Source organism: Hyperolius riggenbachi, chromosome 1, assembly GCF_040937935.1.
Source record: "Hyperolius riggenbachi isolate aHypRig1 chromosome 1, aHypRig1.pri, whole genome shotgun sequence".
Lineage (NCBI taxonomy): Eukaryota > Metazoa > Chordata > Amphibia > Anura > Hyperoliidae > Hyperolius > Hyperolius riggenbachi.
In genome coordinates, this window is record NC_090646.1 from 375,209,870 (window position 1) to 375,232,788 (window position 22,919).

The 22,919-nt window shown below is 43.1% G+C and overlaps 1 protein-coding gene across 2 annotated transcripts in view; it reads left to right on the top strand.

Moving 5' to 3' along the window:
• SVEP1 (sushi, von Willebrand factor type A, EGF and pentraxin domain containing 1) overlaps window positions 1-22,919 on the top strand; it is a 456,592-nt gene that overhangs the window by 239,675 nt on the left and 193,998 nt on the right. For both annotated transcript variants that reach the window (XM_068234340.1, XM_068234341.1), the window contains 3 exons: window positions 6,960-7,121; window positions 9,941-10,102; window positions 12,992-13,083. In XM_068234340.1, the coding sequence (XP_068090441.1) occupies window positions 6,960-7,121; window positions 9,941-10,102; window positions 12,992-13,083 (416 nt within the window). The remainder of the gene's footprint in view (window positions 1-6,959; window positions 7,122-9,940; window positions 10,103-12,991; window positions 13,084-22,919) is intronic.

The following is a 22,919-nucleotide window of genomic DNA, read 5'->3' on the forward strand; positions in this document are numbered from 1 at the left end:
CGAGTGGTCCTATCCAACCTCAAGATCTCAACTTTGCCCCTTCTAGACCCCCATCAGTTTGCGTATAGGGCAAACAGGTCCACTGACGACGCTATAAACATATGCCTGGAGTTCATTTATGACCACCTTGACAGACCAGACACGTATGCCAGAATACTACTCCTGGACTTTAGCTCGGCATTTAACACTATCTGTCCACGCATCCTACAAGAACAACTGGCCACACTTGGTGTGCATCCAAGCCTACTCCGCTGGATCACGGACTTCCTCTCCAACAGGACCCAAACTGTCAGGCTTGGTGACATCCACTCACAAACCATGACCACGAACACAGGTGCCCCCCAAGGCTGCGTCTTGTCTCCACTGCTATTCTCCCTCTATACAAACAATTGCAGATCCAAGGCAGCTTCAGTCAAGGTCATCAAGTTCGCCGACGACACCACCATTGTCGGTCTTGTCACCAAGGACAACATCCAGGAGTACTGTCAGCAGGTGGAAAGAATCTCCCAATGGTGCAAGGAGAACAAGCTGGTGCTCAACACTGCAAAAACTGTTGAGCTAATCATTGACTTCAGGAAATCCACTCCCACCCCACCACCAATTCACATTGATGGTACGGAGGTAGCTAGAGTGCCTTGCGCCCGTCTCCTGGGCACTACCATCTCCAGCGACCTCAGCTGGAGGCCTAACATCACTGCCATCCAAAGGAAAGCCCAGCAGAGACTCTACTTCCTTCGTCAGCTAAGGAAGTTCGGCATGGCCCCGGAGATCTTGACCAGCTTCTACTCCGCCACCATCGAATCGATCGTCTGCTCTTCCATCCTGGTCTGGTACACCGGCGCAACCGCCAGTGACAGGCTCACACTTCAGAGGGTCATCAGGGCAGCGGAGAGGATCATTGGAGGACCTCTCCCCTCACTTGACCTCCTACACAAGAGAAGGTTGAGATCAAGGGCGCTGAAAATCGCTAACGATCATGCTCACCCGGGCCACCGCTACTTCTGTCAGCTCCCACTAGGACGGAGACTTCGGGCCATCTCCACAAGGACGGCCAGACACAGTAACTCTTTCTTTCCCGCGGCCGTCAGCCTCCTTAATTCCCTCCACATACTCCCATCAGCACACAAAAACTGACAAAAAGTGTTGATAGGCCTTCCATGAGTACTGTAATGGGGGTAGATGCTGCTCTAGAATGTAACACAATGTCAAGTGCAATACAATGTGAATGTAATTGCTTCCTCTGTGTATAAGTGCTGTAGCGTGTAACACAAATGTCAAGTGCAATATAATGTGAATGTAATGTGAATGTAATTGCTTTCCTCTGTGTATAAGTGTAGTGTTAACTCTGTTCTGCTGTTCTACGCTACCTACTGTTGTCTCTCTTGAGCTATATGTACTGTGCCAAATCCAATTCCGGGCATGACCCAGTCATGCTTGGCGAAATAAATGATTCCTGATTCCTGATTCCTGTTTCTGAACAAAGGCTATCCAGGTAAAGGCGGCATCCTCTAGTGTATAAGATGCAATTCACTTTTCTTCCTAAGTTTTCTCCTAGGAGATCATTTTTTATCTTCTGTTTAAAATAACCTTTGTACTTGTAAGTATTGGTGCTGGGTGCTTAACCTTCCTGGCGGTAACCCCGAACGAGCCGCGCAGGAGGTTTTCTCAGGCCCTGCTGGGCCGATTTACTTACTTTTTTTTTTGCTGCACGCGGCTAGCACTTTGCTAGCTGCGTCAGCACACCGATCGCCGCCGTCCCGCGCTCGATCGCCACTATCCGTCGCGCCGCACGCCCCCCCTCAGACCCCGTGCACTGCCTGGCCAATCAGTGCCAGGCAGCGCTGAGGGGAGGATCGGGACTCCTAATGACATCACGACATCGCTGACGTCGGTGACGTCATCCCGCCCCGTCGCCATGGTGAAGGGGGAAGCCCTTCAGGAAATCCTGTTCTTTGAACGGGATTTCCTGATCGGAGAAAAAACGAAAAAAAAAACTGCTGTGCTCCCTCCTGGCAAAATTAACAGGAGGGTTAAAGGCATTTTATTTATAATGTGAAAATATCTCCTAGGAGAAAACTTGGCAGAAAAAGTGAATTAGATTGATCCTTAAGTGTTTTGTTTTGTAGAGACAACTGCAGGTAGCCTGCCGTACACAGCACTTTGCTGTTTCATGCTCACCCAAACAGCCGGCCTCCTCTGCCTCCACATTTCCTCATACAGTTCAGACTTCCCTGCCTCCCCATGCACTGATTCTCATCCCCTTAAAGCAGAGGAGAAAATATTTTGCTGTGTCATAAGGTGGTGAGAGAGGGTAAAAAAGCAGGCCTGCAGCAAGTGTGTGCGTACAGTGTTGGTGCATATGTGTGTAGGTTATGCTGGGCATACACGGTGCAATTCTGCGCCGGAATCGTGCCGCTAGCTCAATGCCGGCGCGTCCCCGCTCGTCTGCAGCACGGGCGCGTGGATCGATTCCCACTCGTCCCCGCGGGCAGTTCCTTATTAGCCGCTCGTTTCTTTCATTGTCCGCTCACGGGGAACTATTGCACCATGTATGCCCAGCATAAGAGGAGCATGTCTGTGTGCTGTTGAAAGATTGCCTGCTGTTCTGTGTACATTGTATGCCTCTCTGGGGACCTACCAGTGCTCCACAGAGTTTGTCCCCGTTATTTCACCACCAACCCTACATATTGTATCCCAGCTTCCTATTGTCCCTTGTAGAATCTCAGCATCCCAATAGCATATCCCAGCATTCCATAGCATCTCAGCTTTACAGTGCCCCTTGTACTGTATCTCAACAGTCCTGTGTCGCCTGTACCAGTGTTTCTCAACATTTTATTGGTATGTACCCCTTATAAAAGCTTGTACTCGCCAAGTACCCCCTAGCATTGTAAACCTTATCACAAGTACCCCTTGACAAATAAATATTTCATCGTAGTACATAATAATTGGTTCTAAACAATTTCCAAGCATTTACTATCGCTTTTAATTAGCTAAAATACTAATTTGGTGTTGTTTATGTAGGATTTATAATTTTCTAAAACTCTAAATTTGGTATACTTGGTTAAGTACATCAAGCATGAGTACCCCCTGGAACCATCAGAAGTACCCCTTGGGGTAGGCGTACCACATGTTGAGAACCTAGGTCCTGTACAGTATCTCAGCATCCCAGTGCCCTCTTTTGTGTATCCTAACTTTTTGTCAGTTGTAGTTTATCACAGAATTCCTGTTAAATATTCCAGCTTTGTAGTGCCTGTTCTAGTGTATCCTAGCTTTACAGTGTCCTCCATCATATGATATAGTCAAGCTTTCCAGTGTCCCCCATAATGTATCCCAGTTTTCTAGTGTTTTCTGTAGTATACTCAAGTCTCCCAGTGTCCCTGTAAAGTAATCCTTAGCAGATACTATTGTAGTTTCTGCAGCTTGGTGCATTCATCCTTTCTTACCTTCCCTATTCAGTGCGTGTGTATTCGTGATGGTGGTATGTGTGTGGTGGGGGTGACACAGGTTCCTTTGCATGGGATAACAAATAAGCTGAAACAGGAACTATGGGTGCCAGAGGTGCCATGGAAGTTTGAGTGCCCCACAGGTGCTCATGTTAATGGTGGATATAAAGGGAAATTTAGGTGCCAGAGGCACCCGGTAAAATAGTGGGTGTGGGGGGTCACCTGTTGTGCAAACTGCAGTGAATAGAAGAGGCTTGAACTGCAGACAGAACACAGAAAGATGGCCCCCTAGGTTGGTGGAACAGGAAAAAGACTGGGTTACAAACGATCGCATGTAAATAACCTGAATATCTTCTTATTCAATAGTCCATCAGCAGAACCCTATATGTAAGTTGTGCCTTTTAAGAAATTAAATAAATAAATGTTTAATTTGCCTAAAACATTATAGGTTAACTTTAAAGAGAAACTTTAGTAAATGTAACTTAAAAAACAAAATTATTTATTTTTTACAATTTTCACTTAGTCAGTGTTTTAGTCCGTGTACATTTTTTCCTCACCCTGATTGATATTCTTAAAAGTTTCAGTGGTGGTGGCATCTTTATGGCAAGGTGCATCACTGTTGATATCCCCCACCCCACTCGTGTAGTAAAAGGTAACAACAGTTCATCTCCCAGAGCACTCTGGGGCAGAAGGCTGCATGATGTCATTTCCTGGGCTAAACATCACTGGCAGGGCAGGCTACATACTAATATAGAGCAATATATAGTTATAAGAAGCACTTGAGATGCTGAAATTATGGTCATTAACATAAAAATGTGTATCCTGAATAATTTATTATGTTTTGCTATGAGTCTTTACAAGTGCTCTTTAAAGCATTGAATTACAATAATCTTAGGGAAAAGAGCTGCTCAATCCCACAATTAAATTCCCATAAAGCTAGAAATAAAGCACTCCGTTATGCCACCCAGCAGTGCAAAATTGAAAACTGAGAGGGATGGGAAAGAGGGAATGTTTGGGGGTAACACTAAGGTGCATACAACATCATTTATTATAAATTTAGAAAATCTTTAATCAAACATGTATCACAGAAACATTTGCATATAAAAACAGTTTACAGCACATCAGAAAAGCCTCCTGATAATTGTCAGCCTAATGGTGGCCATACACGGTACAATAAAAACGTTTGATTATCCCGTTTATTTGATCTAAATGATCGAATCGAATGAAAGTTGAAAATTGTTTTTTTTTCCGATCAAGAAATTCGAACGATTATCCCGTTTTTTCGAGAAAAAACAGATCGGACATCCTGGAAAAATCTTTATATTCGATCTAACGGAATAATCGAACTAAATTAGCTAATCGGAAAAAAATGAAAAATTGTACCATGTATGGCCACCTAATGGTGGCCACTAATGATCCAATCTTTTTCATCCAATCTTACCAAATCTATGTAGTATAAGGGTAAATTGAGTGAATATACTGAATGGATACTTCAGGCAGTTACCTTATATTACATAGAAATGAAATGGTAAGATTGGATAGTTAGTGGCCATCTTAACATCACAGCCCAAAAATGAGTCCCTTGTCACAACCCAAAGAGGGTATTGAGGCACCAACCCTAAAGAGATCGAAAAGACCCAGAGTCTGTAGTTGATCAGTTGTACCAGGTACAGTATGTATCAGTAGGCAAGTGTGTCAACAGCAGTTAGCATAGGCTTTTGAAATTACATACGGTACATGCAAAGTCTGACCGCTGAGCAACAAGTCATGTGGTTTAAGCAGCTAGCAAAGCATTCACACTATTAAAACAAGGGTAGCCAGTGAAGATGGAAGACCCACCACTGGCCATACCACCTCATTACACTGGCAGTAGGATGACTAATGCAAGGCCTAACAGGTCTTGTTCACCATGAATCAGACTTTTACAACAAGTTTATTTAAAGTGGGTAAAGTGTAGGAAAAGATATAACTGTGCACGTGTTTGCATCCGATGGGGGAGTACACGAGTCTGGCACACTCTTCCTCCAAAACATTCTCCTCTGAGAGATCTGGCAGCTGTAATGTGCAATCCATATATGGAGACACACCGTTAAAAGCAGCTACTTATAGTGACTGTAAGATCAGGGCCAGGATTGTCAGAAAACATAGCTTTGTCCCTTGGATAATTTATTTGCTTGTACTAAGAGCCAGTGTATAAAATAAACAGAGAAGAAAGGCTGTGCTGTAAACTAAATGCGTTTACTCACAAATTAGCTGGGTTAATATGATGAAATGTGGTTTAAAGTTCTTACGAATATTAGAATTGCACCCTGTAATACAGGTGAAAGAACATGAACACTGGAAAGGGCACATTATATAGCATATGTTATATTTTGACCACATTCAAAAATAAGTAAAAGAAAAAAAAAAAGGAAAACAAACGTGTTTCGATGGGTTTCTGTGTATTTTCAGGATGCACTCTTTGGAGCTGATTTGCTAAGATTGGACAACCTTGGAGCACCAGTGGCAAATGTTTGCAAGCCTTACCTGAATAATTTCAGATTTTAGTCAATTGGTGATTGTGACTGTTTATAAACACTTCTGCATTATTTAGCATGATTATGTTTTCACTGCCTGACTGGCTGGTTTTGAAAAGCTGTATTCCTATTTCAATGCCAGATGCCGCTTACTTGGGGGGAACAAAATATCTGTTAGCTTCCCAAACTCCTCTACATCCAATCACCTTCATGTGGAGGTCAGGAAGGGGCAGGGAGGATGCAGTAACTAGTGTTTCCCTTGAGTACAGAGCTAAACCTGCCCACTGCCTCTTAACTACCTGTTCTGTTATTCCCATCTTAGCGGAAAATAACGTATTTGACCCCTCCCACATCTTCCTCTGTGTCTTTGGAGAATGGTTAAATAAGAGCATTGAGATATGGGCCCTTAGTCAATTCACTCTTTCTCCTAAATCTGGTGATTTGTTTTACGCTTAACAAGTAAAAAACATATTCAGATAATTTTGACAGCGCTTTTAGTGTACTTTTATGTACTTTCTTAGTTGCAGAGTGCTGAAAAGCTATTTTAAACAGGAGATGAAAAATTATCTCCTAGGGGAAAAAGTGAATTGAAAAAAAAGTGCTATGGTTTCTTTTAACAGGGAGGCCTGATGAAAAGTACAAATGATTTTACACGCCAGGGAAAAGACCCTATAAAGAGGACCTTTGATGCACTTGCCAGTTCATGAAGTGCCCTCCCCTCACCCTCTACATGACATTCAGTGACAGTTCTTTTATGATGCATAGTTATGAAGAGGTTCCTCATCCTAGTCTACATAACAGCAGAGTTCATCACACACTTTCATGTCTGTGTAGTTTTGCAGAACAGCACTGAAAGGTGCTTCAGCATCTAAGTGAGCAGATTATTTCTGTAGTAAATACGCTGCACACCTACCTAAATTTATGTAAATGCAGGGTTGGTCAAACCAATCCAATGTGTAATCATGACAAAAAACTAAATCTGAGTTGTGTTTTATTTTAGCTCAGTGCAAACAAGGAACGTACTCATCGAATGGCCTGGAGACTTGCGAGTCATGTCCACATGGCACTTACCAGCCAGTAGCTGGATCCAAGTTCTGTGTTTCCTGCCCAAAGGGAATGTCAACTGTTAAAAGAGGATCTGTGGATGTCTCTGAATGTGGAGGTTTGAATACAGATATTTTCTATGTTAGTAGTGGCCATGAAGAATTTAAATTTACACTCCAAGCACCTGTGTTCTTCTAGTCCTGTGTAGTATCAGAAGCAAATCTTGGTTTTCTTTGAGTTCTGGCTCCTTAATTTAATAAGCTGATGTCAGGTAAATCATTTTTAAAGTACTTGTCAAAAGCACCCTCCCCAACCACCTACTCCAGTAATTCAGAAGACTACAAAACAATATCCCCTGGTAAGCTGTAGCAAGTTTACCTATCAGGGTATAAAAGTCTTTCTTGACCCCACAGATGATAGAAGCTTTGCACATCGTCCTTTATTAATGGTAACTATGGATATTATTAGTTGTAATCACCTAAATTACTTGTAAGGAAACACGTCTTTTTACAGATTTTCAAAAGGTAGTATATTTAACTTGACCGTGCAAGTTATGACACGCTGGGCCTTATTTACTAATGTTTCAGTATATGATGCAGTAGAGCACCGCAAGCCAGTTAAAATGTGATCTCCACTGTGGGGTCATATTCACATAACATTAGTAAATTTACCATATGCAGGGAGTGCACAGCAGCCTTACTTTTACTTACATTGATTACATAGGGTGCATTGCAGAATTAGCGCAACCTGCATTATCGAGGTAATGAGCACATTGATTGGGTAATGCAGGTTGTGCTAAGTGCACAAACCATGCTACATAATCTGCATAAGCAGCAGTAGAATTGCTCCTGCATGTGGCAGCTTTACTGCCACGTGTGAACTGACACATGTCAGTGAATATGAGAATAAACCAAAAAAAAAATAATGTGTCTGCTGAAACAGATATCACAATTTTAACGACGTTAATCATTTTAAATTGAAGGAGGATAAGGGGATTTTCTATGGTTGTACTACGATTTTTCAGTAAATATTGATATCTGCTTAAGCAGACAATATGTATTTTTGGTTTATTTTGACATTGGTGTATGTCCATGTGGTGGCTCCTGCGGCTTATGGGGTAACAGATTTACTTATATTCCAGCGCTAATCATATCTTTTTTCTTAGTCAGTGAATATGCCCCATAGTATGCTGAAGAACGCAGCCCTAGGGTAGAGTAAATCAGTCCCATTGTGTTATAAATTGAAAAACATTGTTCATATCATAAATCAGGTAGCCGGTTTGCAAACATACGCATGCTGGCGCCAGTCAAGACAAAGAGTGTGGTGAGCTTTGAAATGACGTGGGACTGTCTGTGAGTTGACTAATGAAGGTAGAGGAACTCAGAGGACTCAAGGGTGAACAAAGGTGGCACAAATTGGGGACAAACCCAGTCCTGGTGGCATTAAGAGAGGACAGAGATGATTCAAAGGGGACCAGGTGGCACTGAGGGGGGCAGGGGGACACAAATGGCACAAAGGGGGCAGTGGAGGCACAGAGGGGAACAGGTGTTACAAAGGGGGCATAAGAGACACAAAGGAGACATAGTGAGGGTAGTGGAGGCAAAAAGGGGGACACAGCTGACATAATGGGGGTACAAGTGGTATAATGCAGGGCAGAGGCATTACAGGTGACACAAATGGGGGACAGATGTGGTCCTGGTGGCACAAATGGGGCAAAAAAGATAATTCAAAGGGGAAACAGGTGGAACAAAGTGGCCAGGGGAACACAGGTGTGGCAGTGGATGCAGGGGAACACGAATGTGGCAGTGGGGGCACAGGAGGCATAGTGGGGGGAAGGAGGCAAAGGGGGACACAAGTGACACAATAGGGGCACAAGTTGCATAACAGGCGTATTGGAGGCACAGAGGGGCTTAGGTGGCACAAAGGGGTCAGTGGAGGAACAGAGGGGGCACAGGTGGCATAATGGGGCACTGTCAGATTTGCTAATTATAGAAAAACACATCCATTCTGACTTATAAACAGATTCAGGTTAAGAACGAATCTTCAGTCCCAGTCTTGTTTGTAAACCACAGAATATCTGTATATACTAGCAACAATATTTTGGTGGAAAGTATTTTTCTTTTAAAAAATTGCAGAAAAAAAAATTGCCTGCTTGTTAACAGCCCTGATAAAATCCCCGACTGAGCATTCAGTCTGGCTTTGCACAGGAATCATTATAATGGAGTTGTTATAGCAGAGCCAGAAAGGTGCAGGCTTGGGCTTGAAAATACACCAGAGAAGACAGACTCAGCTATAATGTTTCCTGAGCAAAGCCAGACTGAATGCTCAGTCAGGGATTTTATCAGGGCGGATAACAAGCAGGCTGAGCAGTGACAAATATAACACAGAGCAGGGTAGGTGTTTTCTCTAATGTTCCCACTGATATATATGGTAAAATGCACGAGGGTGCTTTGTCTCTGGTTCCTTTTAAGACTTTGCTAGACAAAAAAGGTCAAGGTCTGCCTCACAAGAGAGCATTGTGGAGGAGTGATATGAACTATATCACACAGAAAGAGTGGGGCGATAGGGACATGAGGGGGTTATAGTACTAGGCAGATTCATTTATGGATAGTTTGCCTGCTCTCTGTTAATTGAAGATTTTCTTTCAAGCATGCTTTTATAGTTTATATAGCTCACTCAACATAAAAAGGATACTTTGAAGTTCCACTGGTAAAATACATATGGAAAGATATTGGAAAGAAAGCATCCTGTGTTACAATTAGTGACTTGCCAGGAAATAAATGAGTAAATCTATTTTGTGAATGTGTATAGGCTCCATTAACCATTCCTTGAAAAGTTCTGTCTCAGATGATTTGTGTATTGCTGTTCCTGAACCCTTTCTCTTGAGAGTCCAGAGATTTCAGCCTTTTGTTTTCCCATCCCCTCTTTTGACTGAAGTTCCATGCCATGCTGGTGAGTTTTCTCGGACTGGATTGGTGCCATGCTATCCCTGTCCCCGGGACTACTATCAGCCAGAAGCTGGGAAATCGTATTGCTTGTCTTGTCCGTTTTACGGAACAACGACTATGACTGGTGCCAAGTCCATAACAGACTGCTCAAGTAAGCTGCCTTTTTTTCCTCATTGGAATTCTGTGTCAGTGTTAGCAGCACTTGTTAACCTGCTGTGTGATGAACTGAGCTATACAGATAATGTATCTCGCTAAAAGACCTATTAGTGCTTTAAAATGTAATATTTCTGTAAACTATATTGTTTATTGCAAAGTAATAAGCAGCTGTCAGGCCACAAGCGTAATCAGTCTAGCGGGATGCAATGACCAGCGAGCAGCTCCTCAGTGCAGTCACTGCCTGCAGAACCTGCCTTAAAAAGTGTATCTCTACTTTCATTTCACAAAAATGGATATTGTAAATTGCACTGATATTCAAACAATTTTGGGGTTAAATGGTATTAAAATTACTTTTCCAGCCCCAGATGCAGCCAGCTATGATTCTGTAACATGCTAAGTTATACTTCCTGGAAGCCAAGGCAACAGACCTCTCCCTATGGCCCCCAAACGCTGTTGGGACTCTGACCTCCCCTTAGCCCACCTGTGCTCCCCAAGATGAGCTACCGCATCCCTGAGCTCCTTAACACATCTGTGCTCCTTTAGGCCCCTGCACGACAACAGCATGGTATCTCACCTGTCCGGGCTGTCCCATCCTGCTCCTGTCTTCTTCCTGTTGCCTGCCTCATGTGACTCACATGTCATTGAGCCTACGCATAACATTGGGGTCACACGAGGCCTAAACCTAATAAGTTGCAAGGATATATTAACCTCCGCAGTGCTAAACCCCCCTAGTGACCAATAAAAGGTAGAAAACCGAGAGCCCAATATAGTGTAGCTTGTATTGGAGGAGTGCGAATGATAATGATGAAACGTAAGTATTGTACTTACAAACCAGGGTTACCTCCAAGGTAACCACTGAAAAGGAAGGTGGGGAGACCAAGCCTGTCCCCACTCAGGATTAAGATGTCGCTCTCTGTGGATAGAGGAGAAAAAGAGGGTGTACCACCCTTCCACCAAGGGTGGATTATTGATGTGTAGAGCTGTACAGAGGCGCCAGTAGGATAAAAGTCACTAAAACGTTTAAAACGTTCGGGATGCGGTGGTGGACCAGCCAACCCAAAACAGACACAGGTACTGTCGATTCAAGTAATAAATAATTTATTTATATACTCCAAAGACAAGTTGCAACGCGTTTCACGGGCAAAATCCCGCTTCTGGACTCCGTGCTGTGTATTACTCCAGTTGTTTATTGCCTGAGGAAGCGGGATTTTGCCCGTGAAACGCGTTGCAACTTGTCTTTGGAGTATATAAATAAATTATTTATTACTTGAATCGACAGTACCTGTGTCTGTTTTGGGTTGGCTGGTCCACCACCGCATCCCGAACGTTTTAAACGTTTTAGTGACTTTTATCCTACTGGCGCCTCTGTACAGCTCTACACCCCCTAGTGACCAGGCCATTTTTAGTAAAATAGGCCACTGCAGCTTTAAGGCCAAGCTGCAGGGCCGCACAACACAGCACACAAGTGATTCCCCCCCCTTTTCTCCCCACCAACAGAGCTCTCTGTTAGTGGGGTCTGATCACTCCCCCATGTTTATTTTTTTTAATAAATATTATTGTTAGTGTTTTTAGTAAAAAAAAAACACTGTTTCTTTAAATAACTTCCCTCCCTCCCTCCCCACAGCCAGCCAATTATGGCAATCGGCTGTCATAGGCTTCTGCCTATGAGAGCCGATCGCTCTCTTGTCCCCCAGGGGGACAGTCATGTGACACGGCTTTCCCAAGTACAGCGCTGCTGCCGATCGCAGCGCTGTACATGTAAATAGATGGCGATCACGCCGTCTAACAGTCTCCCGAGCGGCAATAGCGGCTCGGAGACTGAAGGCGTGGCAGAGCTCCGCCCCCCAAGCAGGAGATGCACGCGCAACCTGTGCGCGATTTCCTGCATTAGCTGGCTCCAGGACTTTACGCCAATCGGCGTTAGGCGGTCCTGGGGCTGCCGCCACGGCCACGCCCATCGGCGTGGCGTGGTCGGCAAGAGGTTAAATCACACATAATAAAGTGCGATTTTCTCACCCCCAGGGTCTGTATTCCACATATGGTCTAGAAATCCCCGCCCCTTGTCTGAAATCGGGCCTGGGCAATTTCTTGTCTTTCCTAAAGATAGGTGCAAAGGATGCTGGGGGGTTTATGTCATAACTCCCCCCCCCCCCCCATGCCCTGCTCCCAGCCCACAACCACTGTGAAAAGATATGTAATCTATTACAGGCAGGCAGACAAGACATCTGAAATAAGAATTATAGCATACAGACATGATAAGACAGGCTGCAGCTGTTCTGTGGTGTCTCCTTTTTCCTACACTCCTACACACTGTAAAAAGAGATGTAATTTTAACAAGGCAGGAAGAGGGCATGGAGGGAGGAGCAGGGGAGGGCACCAGGCTGGAGCGTAATACACAATGCTGAGGGAGTGCTTGCAAGGCATCAGCATGAGGAGAAAGATGGAGGTGCTACTACAAATCTAAATGTGAGTCTGTACTGTCCACTATGAAATACCAGGTGTAAACTGTATATGTTCACCTAACTGTACACAGTGCATAGACTACATATATGTATTGACATTCAAAATTTTTTTGGGCCAGAGGTAGTCTTTAATATAGCAACTGCCAATGGGGAGAATGCAAAATGGCTGCCAAGCAAGTTGTGAAGACAAGTCATTTTCAGCGTGCTAACCTGAATATATCTTTGCTCGTTTGGCTTTGTCAAACAGTTCTATAACGGGAGAGCCCCAGCTGAGCCAACTGGCAATAATCTATTGGTTTAGTGGAATAGCGCTTCTTTTCTCCATCGCTATAAAACGGAGAGCGGGTATTTGTGCTTTAATCACAGATGTTATAACTAATCACAAGATGGATAACACGTGTTTCTCATGATGTTTTTTGTAGGCTTTGGCTCCAGCTTCTCGGCAGCAGAGGAAAGCGTAATGATTCCCATTTCTCCACAAAATGTCAACAACAAATACAAAGTCAGCAGTCAGGCAAGGATAAGATTTGCTTCATTGTGTTTTCTCTTAATGGCCTAGCAGCAAAGTCAGATAAAGCAAGTCTATTGAATACATTAACCAGGCTAAGCAACTAATGCATAACGTTAATGTAACTGTAACCTTTTTACCTGAATCAATGCTGTAATATTAAAGTCAAAGTGGCTACATTTAATTCTAATGATAGCGTGAAGTTCAGTAAAATGATAGCCTCGTCCTGTGCATGGAACGCATTCAGATACATGGGGCTGACTGTACATTCAGTGTATTATAGCAAAAGCAATAACACAGAGAGACGACCATAATTCTACAATGTTAAACTATAAATATGATTGTCATGCAGGAACAGAAATCTGCCATAAGCTCAATTCTAAGCAACATGTTGACATATTGCCTTATAACAAAAAAACAACTATTAAATCAACATTTTGGTCAGCTCTGGCGTTGATTTCTCCTGGGCAGCCTTTTTATGTTGGAGTATAAAACATGATTCAAATTTAAAATATGACTGGGGTTTCTGAGGTGTGGAGAGGAAAGCTAATGGAATGCTGCCTGACCACTGCTTTTGCATGAGAAGAATATGCTATGAATAACCACACATTTATCAGAATGCATGAATGCCTGTTCCACAGAGAAAGGGCTAATGATGACTATCTGAGGCAGCGTGCACACTGCCTGCCATAGACACAGCTCCCTTCTCCCAGAAGAGGCTGCATTCATCGCAACCTGACCACACTCAGGCATACACAGTAGGTGCCAGCAATCACTAATGAAGTATCTGTAAGTGTCATTGTATGTGACATCTAGAGGATTTAGGATTGCAGAAGTCACAAGCAACTGAAATGAAATGAATTTTTAAATAATACTCTTACAACGCTTGTCCAGCCAAATATTTGATTAGATTAAATGCTCACATCCCTCTCCCAATAGACTAGTAAACATAGTAAAAGGGCCCTAAATAACTTAGCTGTGATTTATGGAGTGGCAATCCTGTTCCTTATAGTCCACCAATGACAGGATATCATTCCCTCGTAGACTTGAAGTGCCAAGCTGTCCAAATGATCAACCTCTCCCCTTTCCTGCACTTACATTACCCCTCTCCATGAACTCAAATAATATTGCAGACAGCAGAAATTCCAGTCCACTGCCAATTGTCACTTTGGTCTTTCTCATTATATGTATGCAAGTTTCAGTGCCAGTCTGGGTCAGTTCAAAAGCACCTGGCAGCAAAACAGTTCATTTGGGCTCTGGCATCCTCATGTTAAAATTGGCACCGCAAAGACTGTAATGGTGGTGTCCAATTAATATTGGGATTAGGCTGCCCACTCTGTTTATTAGCGTATTCAACGGCAAAGGTGATGGTTATATCTGCGCGGATTGTGGTGAGGGTTGCAGGTTTTAGGTATCAGTATTGACAGATACTGTGGTAGGAGGGTCAATTTGGGATTGGCGTGGATGAGGGGTGAGTTAGGGTTATGTATGGGCAGGGGATGGGTCAGTTTGGGTTAGGCACTGGCGGGGGGTTTGGTTAGGGTTAGGCATTGAGAGAGGGCTTGTGAGTTAGATTAAGCCATAGTAAAATATTTGTAAGTATTGCTGATATTCTACTATTGAAATTATGCAGTGATTCATAGTAGAATATCAGCAATTATTTTCTGTTGTGTCCAAATTCTAGCGGCGCCCATATTAAATGTACACCCTGGCAGTTGCTTCGGTAACACATTTTTTTTTATCTGCAAACATTCAGCTGCGTTAAAATGCTTTGTCCCAACCCTAAGATTGGCTTCATCAAAGCTCTCCAGATGTTGGGAAATTGTAGCATCATGGTTTGCATTTTGTACTAAGTAATATTTATTTTGTCACATAAGATTACACCACTTTTAATACACATGCAATTTTCGGGTGTAGTACTACCCAACAATTTGTAGCTGCATGGTTTGCATTAAAATAATTTTACACACATCAATATACAAAGAAGAGCGTCACGCTCATGCGCAGAGAGTGCCCAGCAACAGGAGCGTGATCTAGGACACGCACCGCCAGGCCTGCGCAGGCGTACTACTCATGATGTCACGCACATGCGCAGAAAGTGCCCAGCAACAGGAGTGAAATCTAGGACGCGCACTGTCGGGCCAGCGCAGGCGCACTACTTCGGGTCATAGCGACCTGGAAGTAGTACAGGGCCCAGAGATGGTGAGATGTTCGCGCCATCTCTACTCCTCATCCCCTAATTGGGACACCATTTCCTCCATCCATTCAAACAAGGAGGGAGAATCTAAGTCCTTCCACTTTTTTATAATTAGTCTTTTTCTATGGCAATACCAAGTTTTAGGAGACATTCCCTTACTTGATCCTGACCAGACACAATTGTGTTCCGGATTCCAAACAGTATCAGATTGGTTTCAAGTGGGGAATTTGAGATCAAATTTATACCAAAGAGACCCTCCAAATCTTTCCAAAACTCTTTAAATACAGGGCATTCCCAGATCATATGGACCAAGGAGCCCTGGGCATTTTTACACTTCCAGCAGGTGTCATTGACTGTTAAACACATTCTTGCCATACGTACAGGAGTTAAATAGCATCTGACTATTACTTTAAATTAGGAGAGTTGTAAACCAGTTCATGAGAAAGCCCATATCTCAGAGGATAAAAGTATCCCTTCCTCACTTTCCCATTTGATACAGTAAGGTGGAAGGACCCTGTGAGAAACTGAGTCAAGAAGATTATAAATCTTGGACAGGGCCCCTATTCATTAAAAACTAACATTAACACATATTACACCTTTCTTAATAATCTTCTCTTTTTGCAACAAATTATCCCAAAAACTAGATAATTGGATACTTCCAAATATCAAAAGTTGACTTGTATCAAAGAATGAGGTGATGTCCAGTTTTTTTGTTTCCCATTATATGGATCAATCTCAGATCTTGATTCACATTATTAATGCGAAACCAAGACTGATCCATCGATGGCCCAAAATTTGGATCAGAAGCAATGGATCTTAGCTGGGAAACTCCCTCACTACGTATCCAATTCCCCATTGTTTTGGCCCAGATTGTTAGTGTTGGTGTAATCAAAGGATGGGAGGAAAAGGTAGTAGAGCCCCTAACTCTCTCTGGAACCCATGAAAACAGGCTGTTTCTATTCAGGTAATCATTTTCCAATCTAACCCATATCCTACTGTCATTAATTCTCCACTCTAGAATGTGCATTAAATGGATACTTATGTAGTACCTGTAGATATCTGGGGCTGCCATACCTCCAAATTTTCTACCTCTGGAGATAATGGAGAAGGCTACTCTATGCCGACTTCTTGACCAGATTAATCTCTGAAACAATCTATTCCAGTTGGTAAATCCACTTCTGGGAAGGACCAGGGGCAAACATTGTAGCAAAAACAATACTTTTGGAAGGACCATCATTTTGATAATGGCTATTCTGCCCAACACATCAAATATTGGATGGTCCCAGGTCTGAAGCATCTTACTACAGTCAATCATAATCTTTTTAAGGTTATATTTATAAAGGTCTTCCACCTGTGAACAAAGATTAACCCCTAGATATTTGATTGAAACTTTTTCCCAGTTAAAATGAGAATAACTTTTAACAGCTTCTCTTGACTGGGTTGTCTTTTATTATACACAGATGAAGGTTTTTATCCCTTTTATTAGGCGTAACAAATGTCAGCTTACTGGGCTGCAAAGGCTCCTCCTCCATGAGGTCACCTTCCAGGCAACCTAAAGGAATCACTACCTAGACATACAGTAGGTGGAAATCAGGAATTAGATTTCAACAAACGCTGGCCAGAGCCAATTAATGTACTGGCACTGGGCCAGTCTGACAGGGCCGTTACTATAGTTTGCCAGAGTGGAACCTTCATTTACTTCAAATGAAAAAAAAAAATATCACAAATGAATATGATTATTCATTTATTATAACAAATGATTATAACAAATTAAATTAAAGGGAACCTAAAGCGAGCAAAATTATTTAAAATAAACACATGACGTAGCTGCAAATGAATATTACATACGTACCTCGCTGTCAGTTCCTCTCAGAAGCTCACCATTTTCTTCTTACAGTGATCCCTTCCAGTTCTGACAATATTTTGTCAGAACTGAAATATACCAGTTGCTGTCAGTTATATATCGGCAGCTGTCAGTTACAACCGAATGTGCAAGGTAATGTCCATGTTTCCCTATGTCTCAAGTGGGTGATATTACAGTTTAACAGTGTGCTGACCAGGAAGCTGTTATGTGGTAATGGCCATTTTTAAAATGGAGGACGGAGAATTACATTGATCACAGTAGACAAGCAGGAATCAGGAGAGGAGAAAGAGATTGAGGAGTAGACTACATTGGAGGTAAGTATGACCTGTGTATGTTTATTTTGGCTTTTTATTTTCAGTTCAGGTTCTCTTTAAAGCGGTTTAACACCCAGCATTACAACTTTGCTTTAAAAGATTGCTTACAGCTTACAAACTATTATGCCAGATTTTTTTTTTTAAGCAGAAATTCACTGAATGGGTTAAACATGACATTTTAGTGTTGGATTTAACTAGGAATCCGCATCCGTTCTTATCTTTCGTTACAAAATGTATCTTTATTTGGAATACAAATAGACCTTTGAAAAGCCTGCCGGGGAAGTCCTCTTTGTTCTCTCAGAGCAGTGTTTGTTTGTTACATTGTAGATAGATACATTTGTAACTAAACAAGCAAGCACGGAGGAGGATTTCTAGCTAAATGCAGCACTAAAATGTCATGTTTAATCCATTCAGTGAATTTCTGCTAAAAAAAAAATCTGGCATAATAGTTTATAAGCTGTAAGCAATCTTTTAAAGCAAAGTTGAAATGCTGGGTGTTAGACCACTTTAAGTAGGATTGTCTGTTGGTAGCAAGCACTGGTTCACTTTGCTTTACTTCACCGCATGATACCTTACATCAGGCCATGTTTAGGCTCCTTCTCTTTTCATATCAGCTGCATTATTATGAATATAAAGCCAACAGAAACAAATCCCCACCCATGTTTCCTGAATAAGTTATGCAATATATAGAGGAGCACCCTCTTCAAAAATCTCTTCTTCGCTGTTGATGTGTATGATTAGGCTGGGAAAAATACAACATGCCAAGATCGGTTATGTGAACTCAGGACAATGTTCTGCATCTTCTCACGTCTCCTTCACCCTCATAAGTTCTTAGTTTAGTTTTATAAGAGGATGATGGTTGATAGATTTCCAAATCTTCAGCGCTGCCCCCCCATACTGGTCATGCTGCTCCCTCTGTAACCAGTGAGTGTGGAATACTTTGAATCACCTGCAGAAGGAGCAGCAGTCAAAATGAGGCAATGCATCTATAATTTTAGATAGGTGTCACATCCAGTCATTTATAATAGCAAAGACTGTGATGGTACTAGTACACCACTTGGACCATGGCTAAAAGGTGTCTGCAATTACTGTTATTTTTTTGTTTTGGTAAATGGCATAAATTCTTATGCTTGCAGCTGTGACTAACAGCAGTAGAATTCTGCCCCAGAGCATTCGGGGAGACTAGGTATTATTTGTACTGGCTTTGGAACTCTCGGTAAACAAACATTCAGCAGAGCTGCACCTGAGCACTAATGATGCTTCCGTCTGTGATAATTTTTTAGAATGTAAATCAGGATGAGGAAAGATTTTTCAATGAGCATAAATTGACTAATTTATAAAATAATATTGTAATAAATAAGCAGCTTTATTCATGACATTATTTTCAGTACAGTTCATCTTTAATACATTGAAGGCATTAAATGAGTGTACATGTGTAGTGAAGGCAGAAATGAGGTGGTAAACTACAAGAGAAGGGCATTCATTATACCCACAGTGAAAAGCTTCAAGTGAAGCTGGCACAAGATGATGTTTAATATTACCAAAAACGTTCACGGGCAAATTTGCATTGGTTTGACTTTACACTTGTTACAAGGCTACAGTAATGCAGTCTCTGTGGTGATAGAATAAAGAGAAAGCAGGTAGTGTTAAATCATGAAGAGTTGATTTGTTTTCCTGTCGGCACACCCAAGTCTGTATGAAACACTATGACACAAATGATATGGAATCATCAAATGATGCTCTGTGCAAGGTAACCAATCACCAATGCTTTTATTTGTCTGCCTGCCAGCCCACCCACCAGTGATGCAATAAAACACTGCTACATACAGCACTCCGTAGTATTAAGCATTAGATGGCCAGGTTCTGGTAGCAGCATTTTCTGTGGGTGTATAGGCTGGCACACTGATCAGGACATAGTGATTAGCTCTTTTGTAAGACATATTTTTTAATGATTTAATATTTATGTATTTTTGTGTATTCAATTAAACAGCCTACGGTCTGCTGCAGCACTTCATGTTAAAGTGAACCTCCAGTTTCACAGCATCAGAACTTTGTTTCTCTTATACAAGCCTCATTTTTAGCTGCACAGAAGAAAACTGCCCGGGCATTTTTACCCTGATGCTGTGCAAAGCATGATGGGATTTCTGATGTTGTTGTTCTCGTTCTGCTGTTTTGGTGCAATTTTTTTACATTTTGAATTTGACATTTGAACCCTAGCGCATGCAGCAGGGTGGGGTTATCAGGGCACAGGACAGTTCGAACTGTGTCTTATGCTCCCTGTCACCTCCTTTCAACCAAAAAGATGGCTGCCCCCATGACAAAGATGGCAGGCCCCATGAATCACAAACATTTGCCTGTTCTTTTAAAACAGGGTGGGTAAAAAATTATATTACTTATATATTCTAATTAACATAACTATTGTAACTTAATGACAGTATGTGTGTGTTCAGGCTGAAGTTCCCCTTTAAGTGTGAGGCTACTTTCACACTATACACAATGCATTGGGAATCCTCGGGTTATAGTGTGAGGTATAATTCTTACTTTTCCCAATTTTCCTACTTTTAGGCTAATTTCACAGTAAGACGTTACAGGCGCACGTTAGAGCAGCCTGTAACGCAGCCCACCGCACAGTAATGTAAAATCAATGGGCTGTTCACAGTGCCCACGTTGCGTTACAGGGTAACGCTGCATGTTCTGGGAAAGTGCAGCATGCAGTACGTTATATGCGGCTTTAGCCGCGTGAGACTGTGTGCACATGCTCAGTAATGTTTTTTTATATATATATGCTGCCGGAGAGGAGGTGGGGAGAGTCCGCTAATGTTGCCAGGCACATGGCTACTTAATATTCCCTGCACTTGCAGTGTTGTCTTCATGGATCAGCCGCTGATTGGCTGGCGGGACCACGTGATGCAACACTCCGCATCACGTGGTCCCGCCAGCCAATCAGCGCCACGAAAACCACGAGATCGGAAAAATCACGTGGTTTCCTCAGTCTGTACTGCGCAGTGCGCACAAAGAGCTGCATAATGCGGCTCACTCTGGCGTCCTCCTCCAACACCACCAGGCGTTGCGTTAGGGGCACATTATGCGACCTTAACGTCCCCTAAAACGCAACATCTTGGTTGGAAAGAGGCCTAAAATGGTGTAATGTACTGTAGTGAAAAAAAAATATAAAGTACAAAAGTAAAATTGCTTACCAGCATATATTTTTACCAGCAGCTCCACAGATTGTGAACCAGTTTTTATAGTAAAATTGATTCACAATCTGTTTGCAGTAAAGGCAGCCATACGATCCCTCTCTGATCAGATTCGATCAGAGAGGGATCAATCTGTTGGTCAATCTGATGGCAAATCGACCAGTGTATGGCCACCTTTAGATTTACCTACCAGATAGATAATTTTCAACATGTTGGAAATTATCTATCTAACCATCTATCTGCCTAGCAGTAGCCATACACTGGTCGATTTGCCAACAGATTCGACCAACAGATAGATCCCTCTCTGATCGAATCTGATTAGAGAGGGATCGTATGGCTACCTTTACTGCAAACAGATTGTGAATCGATTTCAGCATGAAACCGATCACAATCTGTTGTGGTGGTGGTGCTGCTGCCGCCGCTCCCCCCCCCCCCCCCACACACACCGCATACATTACCTGCTCCGCCGCCGCTCGACTGCCCCCGGTCACCGCTGCTCCGTCTCCGCTCTGGTCTCCAGGTCTGGCATGCTTTACTTCTTCCTGCCCGGCAGGAAGTTTAAACAGTAGAGCGCCCTCTACTGTTTAAACTTCCTGCCGGGCTAGAAGAAGTGAAGCATGCCGGACCCGGAGCCCAGCGCGGAGACGGAGCAGCGGTGACTGGGGGAGCAGGTAATGTATGCGGGCTCTATTGCGTCGGTCGTCGGGTACTCGAACGCCGCTAGCGACGCGCTCCCTACCCACGGGCGATCGACGGTAATTTTCCGCACGGAGCAATCGACGGGATCGGACAAAATGGATCGAAATTCGGCGTGTTGCGGGAACGATGTGACAGCAGATTCGATCCCAGTGATCAAATCTGCTGTCGATCTGGCGGGAATCGGCCTAGTGTATGGCCAGCTTTAGGCATTGTTCTACTCAGCAGGAAATAACCAGAAGACAATGCACCAGAGATAATGACCAGTCTCAATCAGTACTTTACAGAAAATAATCTAATTACAGAAAATCTTACAGAAAATCTAAAAGTGGCCATACACTCGAAAGATTAGCAGCAAATAGATCATCAGATAGATTTCTGATCTATCTGATGTGTTTAGGAACATTTTTTACTAGGAACAGATTTCCAATAAATTTCAGTATGAAATCTATTGAAAATCGATCTGATGGCATTTTTTTGCCATCAGATTTCCATGAGGTTCAATGCAAAATCATAAGCAATCTCAACAGATCGACCTAGATTTTCCAGCATGTCAGATCGATTGAAATCGGCCGCAAATCGATCGATCGATCAATCGATTTGCGATCGATCAACTGATTTGCGATCGATCGGCCGCTAATCGGCTCAGTGTATGGGCCCCATAACAGAAAAATCTAACTTTCTAAAATTGTATGTTGTGTACTAGGCTTTTGTGTTTGACATCTTTAGTCTTGGCAGGGGCAGCTCTATGGAATATTTGTTTCTGAGAATTCTGAAGCCAGGGAAAATAATGTCTGGTCTCTCAGAATGCTGGGGGAGGTTAATTCCACCAGGGCTAATCAGCCTAGGGCCAAAACATCATTTGGAGGGCACATCTGCAGAATAGGTATATATACACAGAACGACGGCTCACCTTGCTGCTGCTCAAATTCCCAGCAGCGTTAAATACCATTCCCCCTCAGAATCGTAGCAACTCAGACGGAGTAGGAATTGTTGGGGTCCGGCAATTGCCGAAACCCCCGATTAATGATTACAACAAAGAGAAAATGTGTACATCAACCAAGTTTAGCCCTAACAAATGTGGCTTTGCAAATTTGGCCTAATTGTCTTATCATGAGGCATTGCTCATGCAAATATGCATTTGCTTTCGCATGCCAAATTATGCGGGGTCAAAAACCAATACCGCAATGCCCTGCGGGAATTAGTTCATGCTACTACCCAGGAGTGCCACGGGGAGGCTTCCCAATGCCCCAATACAACCAGGGGGGCCCTAAGCCCTCTCACTGCCTGGAACCCACACAGCGGCACCCCAGAGGGGGAGGCTGGGAGGTGCAGGTGACCCCCCAGCGTGGCCAGTGCCGGGGAGAGCCGCCCGCACCCACCTCCTAAAATTAAAAACAGGCACTTACCTTAACGTCCATTGTGTTCTGCTACATGAGCACGACTTGGGAGCTAACACATGAGAAAGGAGTGAAGCATGGGCCACCCCAAGCTTTGGAGCTCAGGGCTGGATTACACGCAGCCCTCCAGGGGAGAGAGGACAGGCACAAACAGCCCGCTCCAGGGCTCTCACC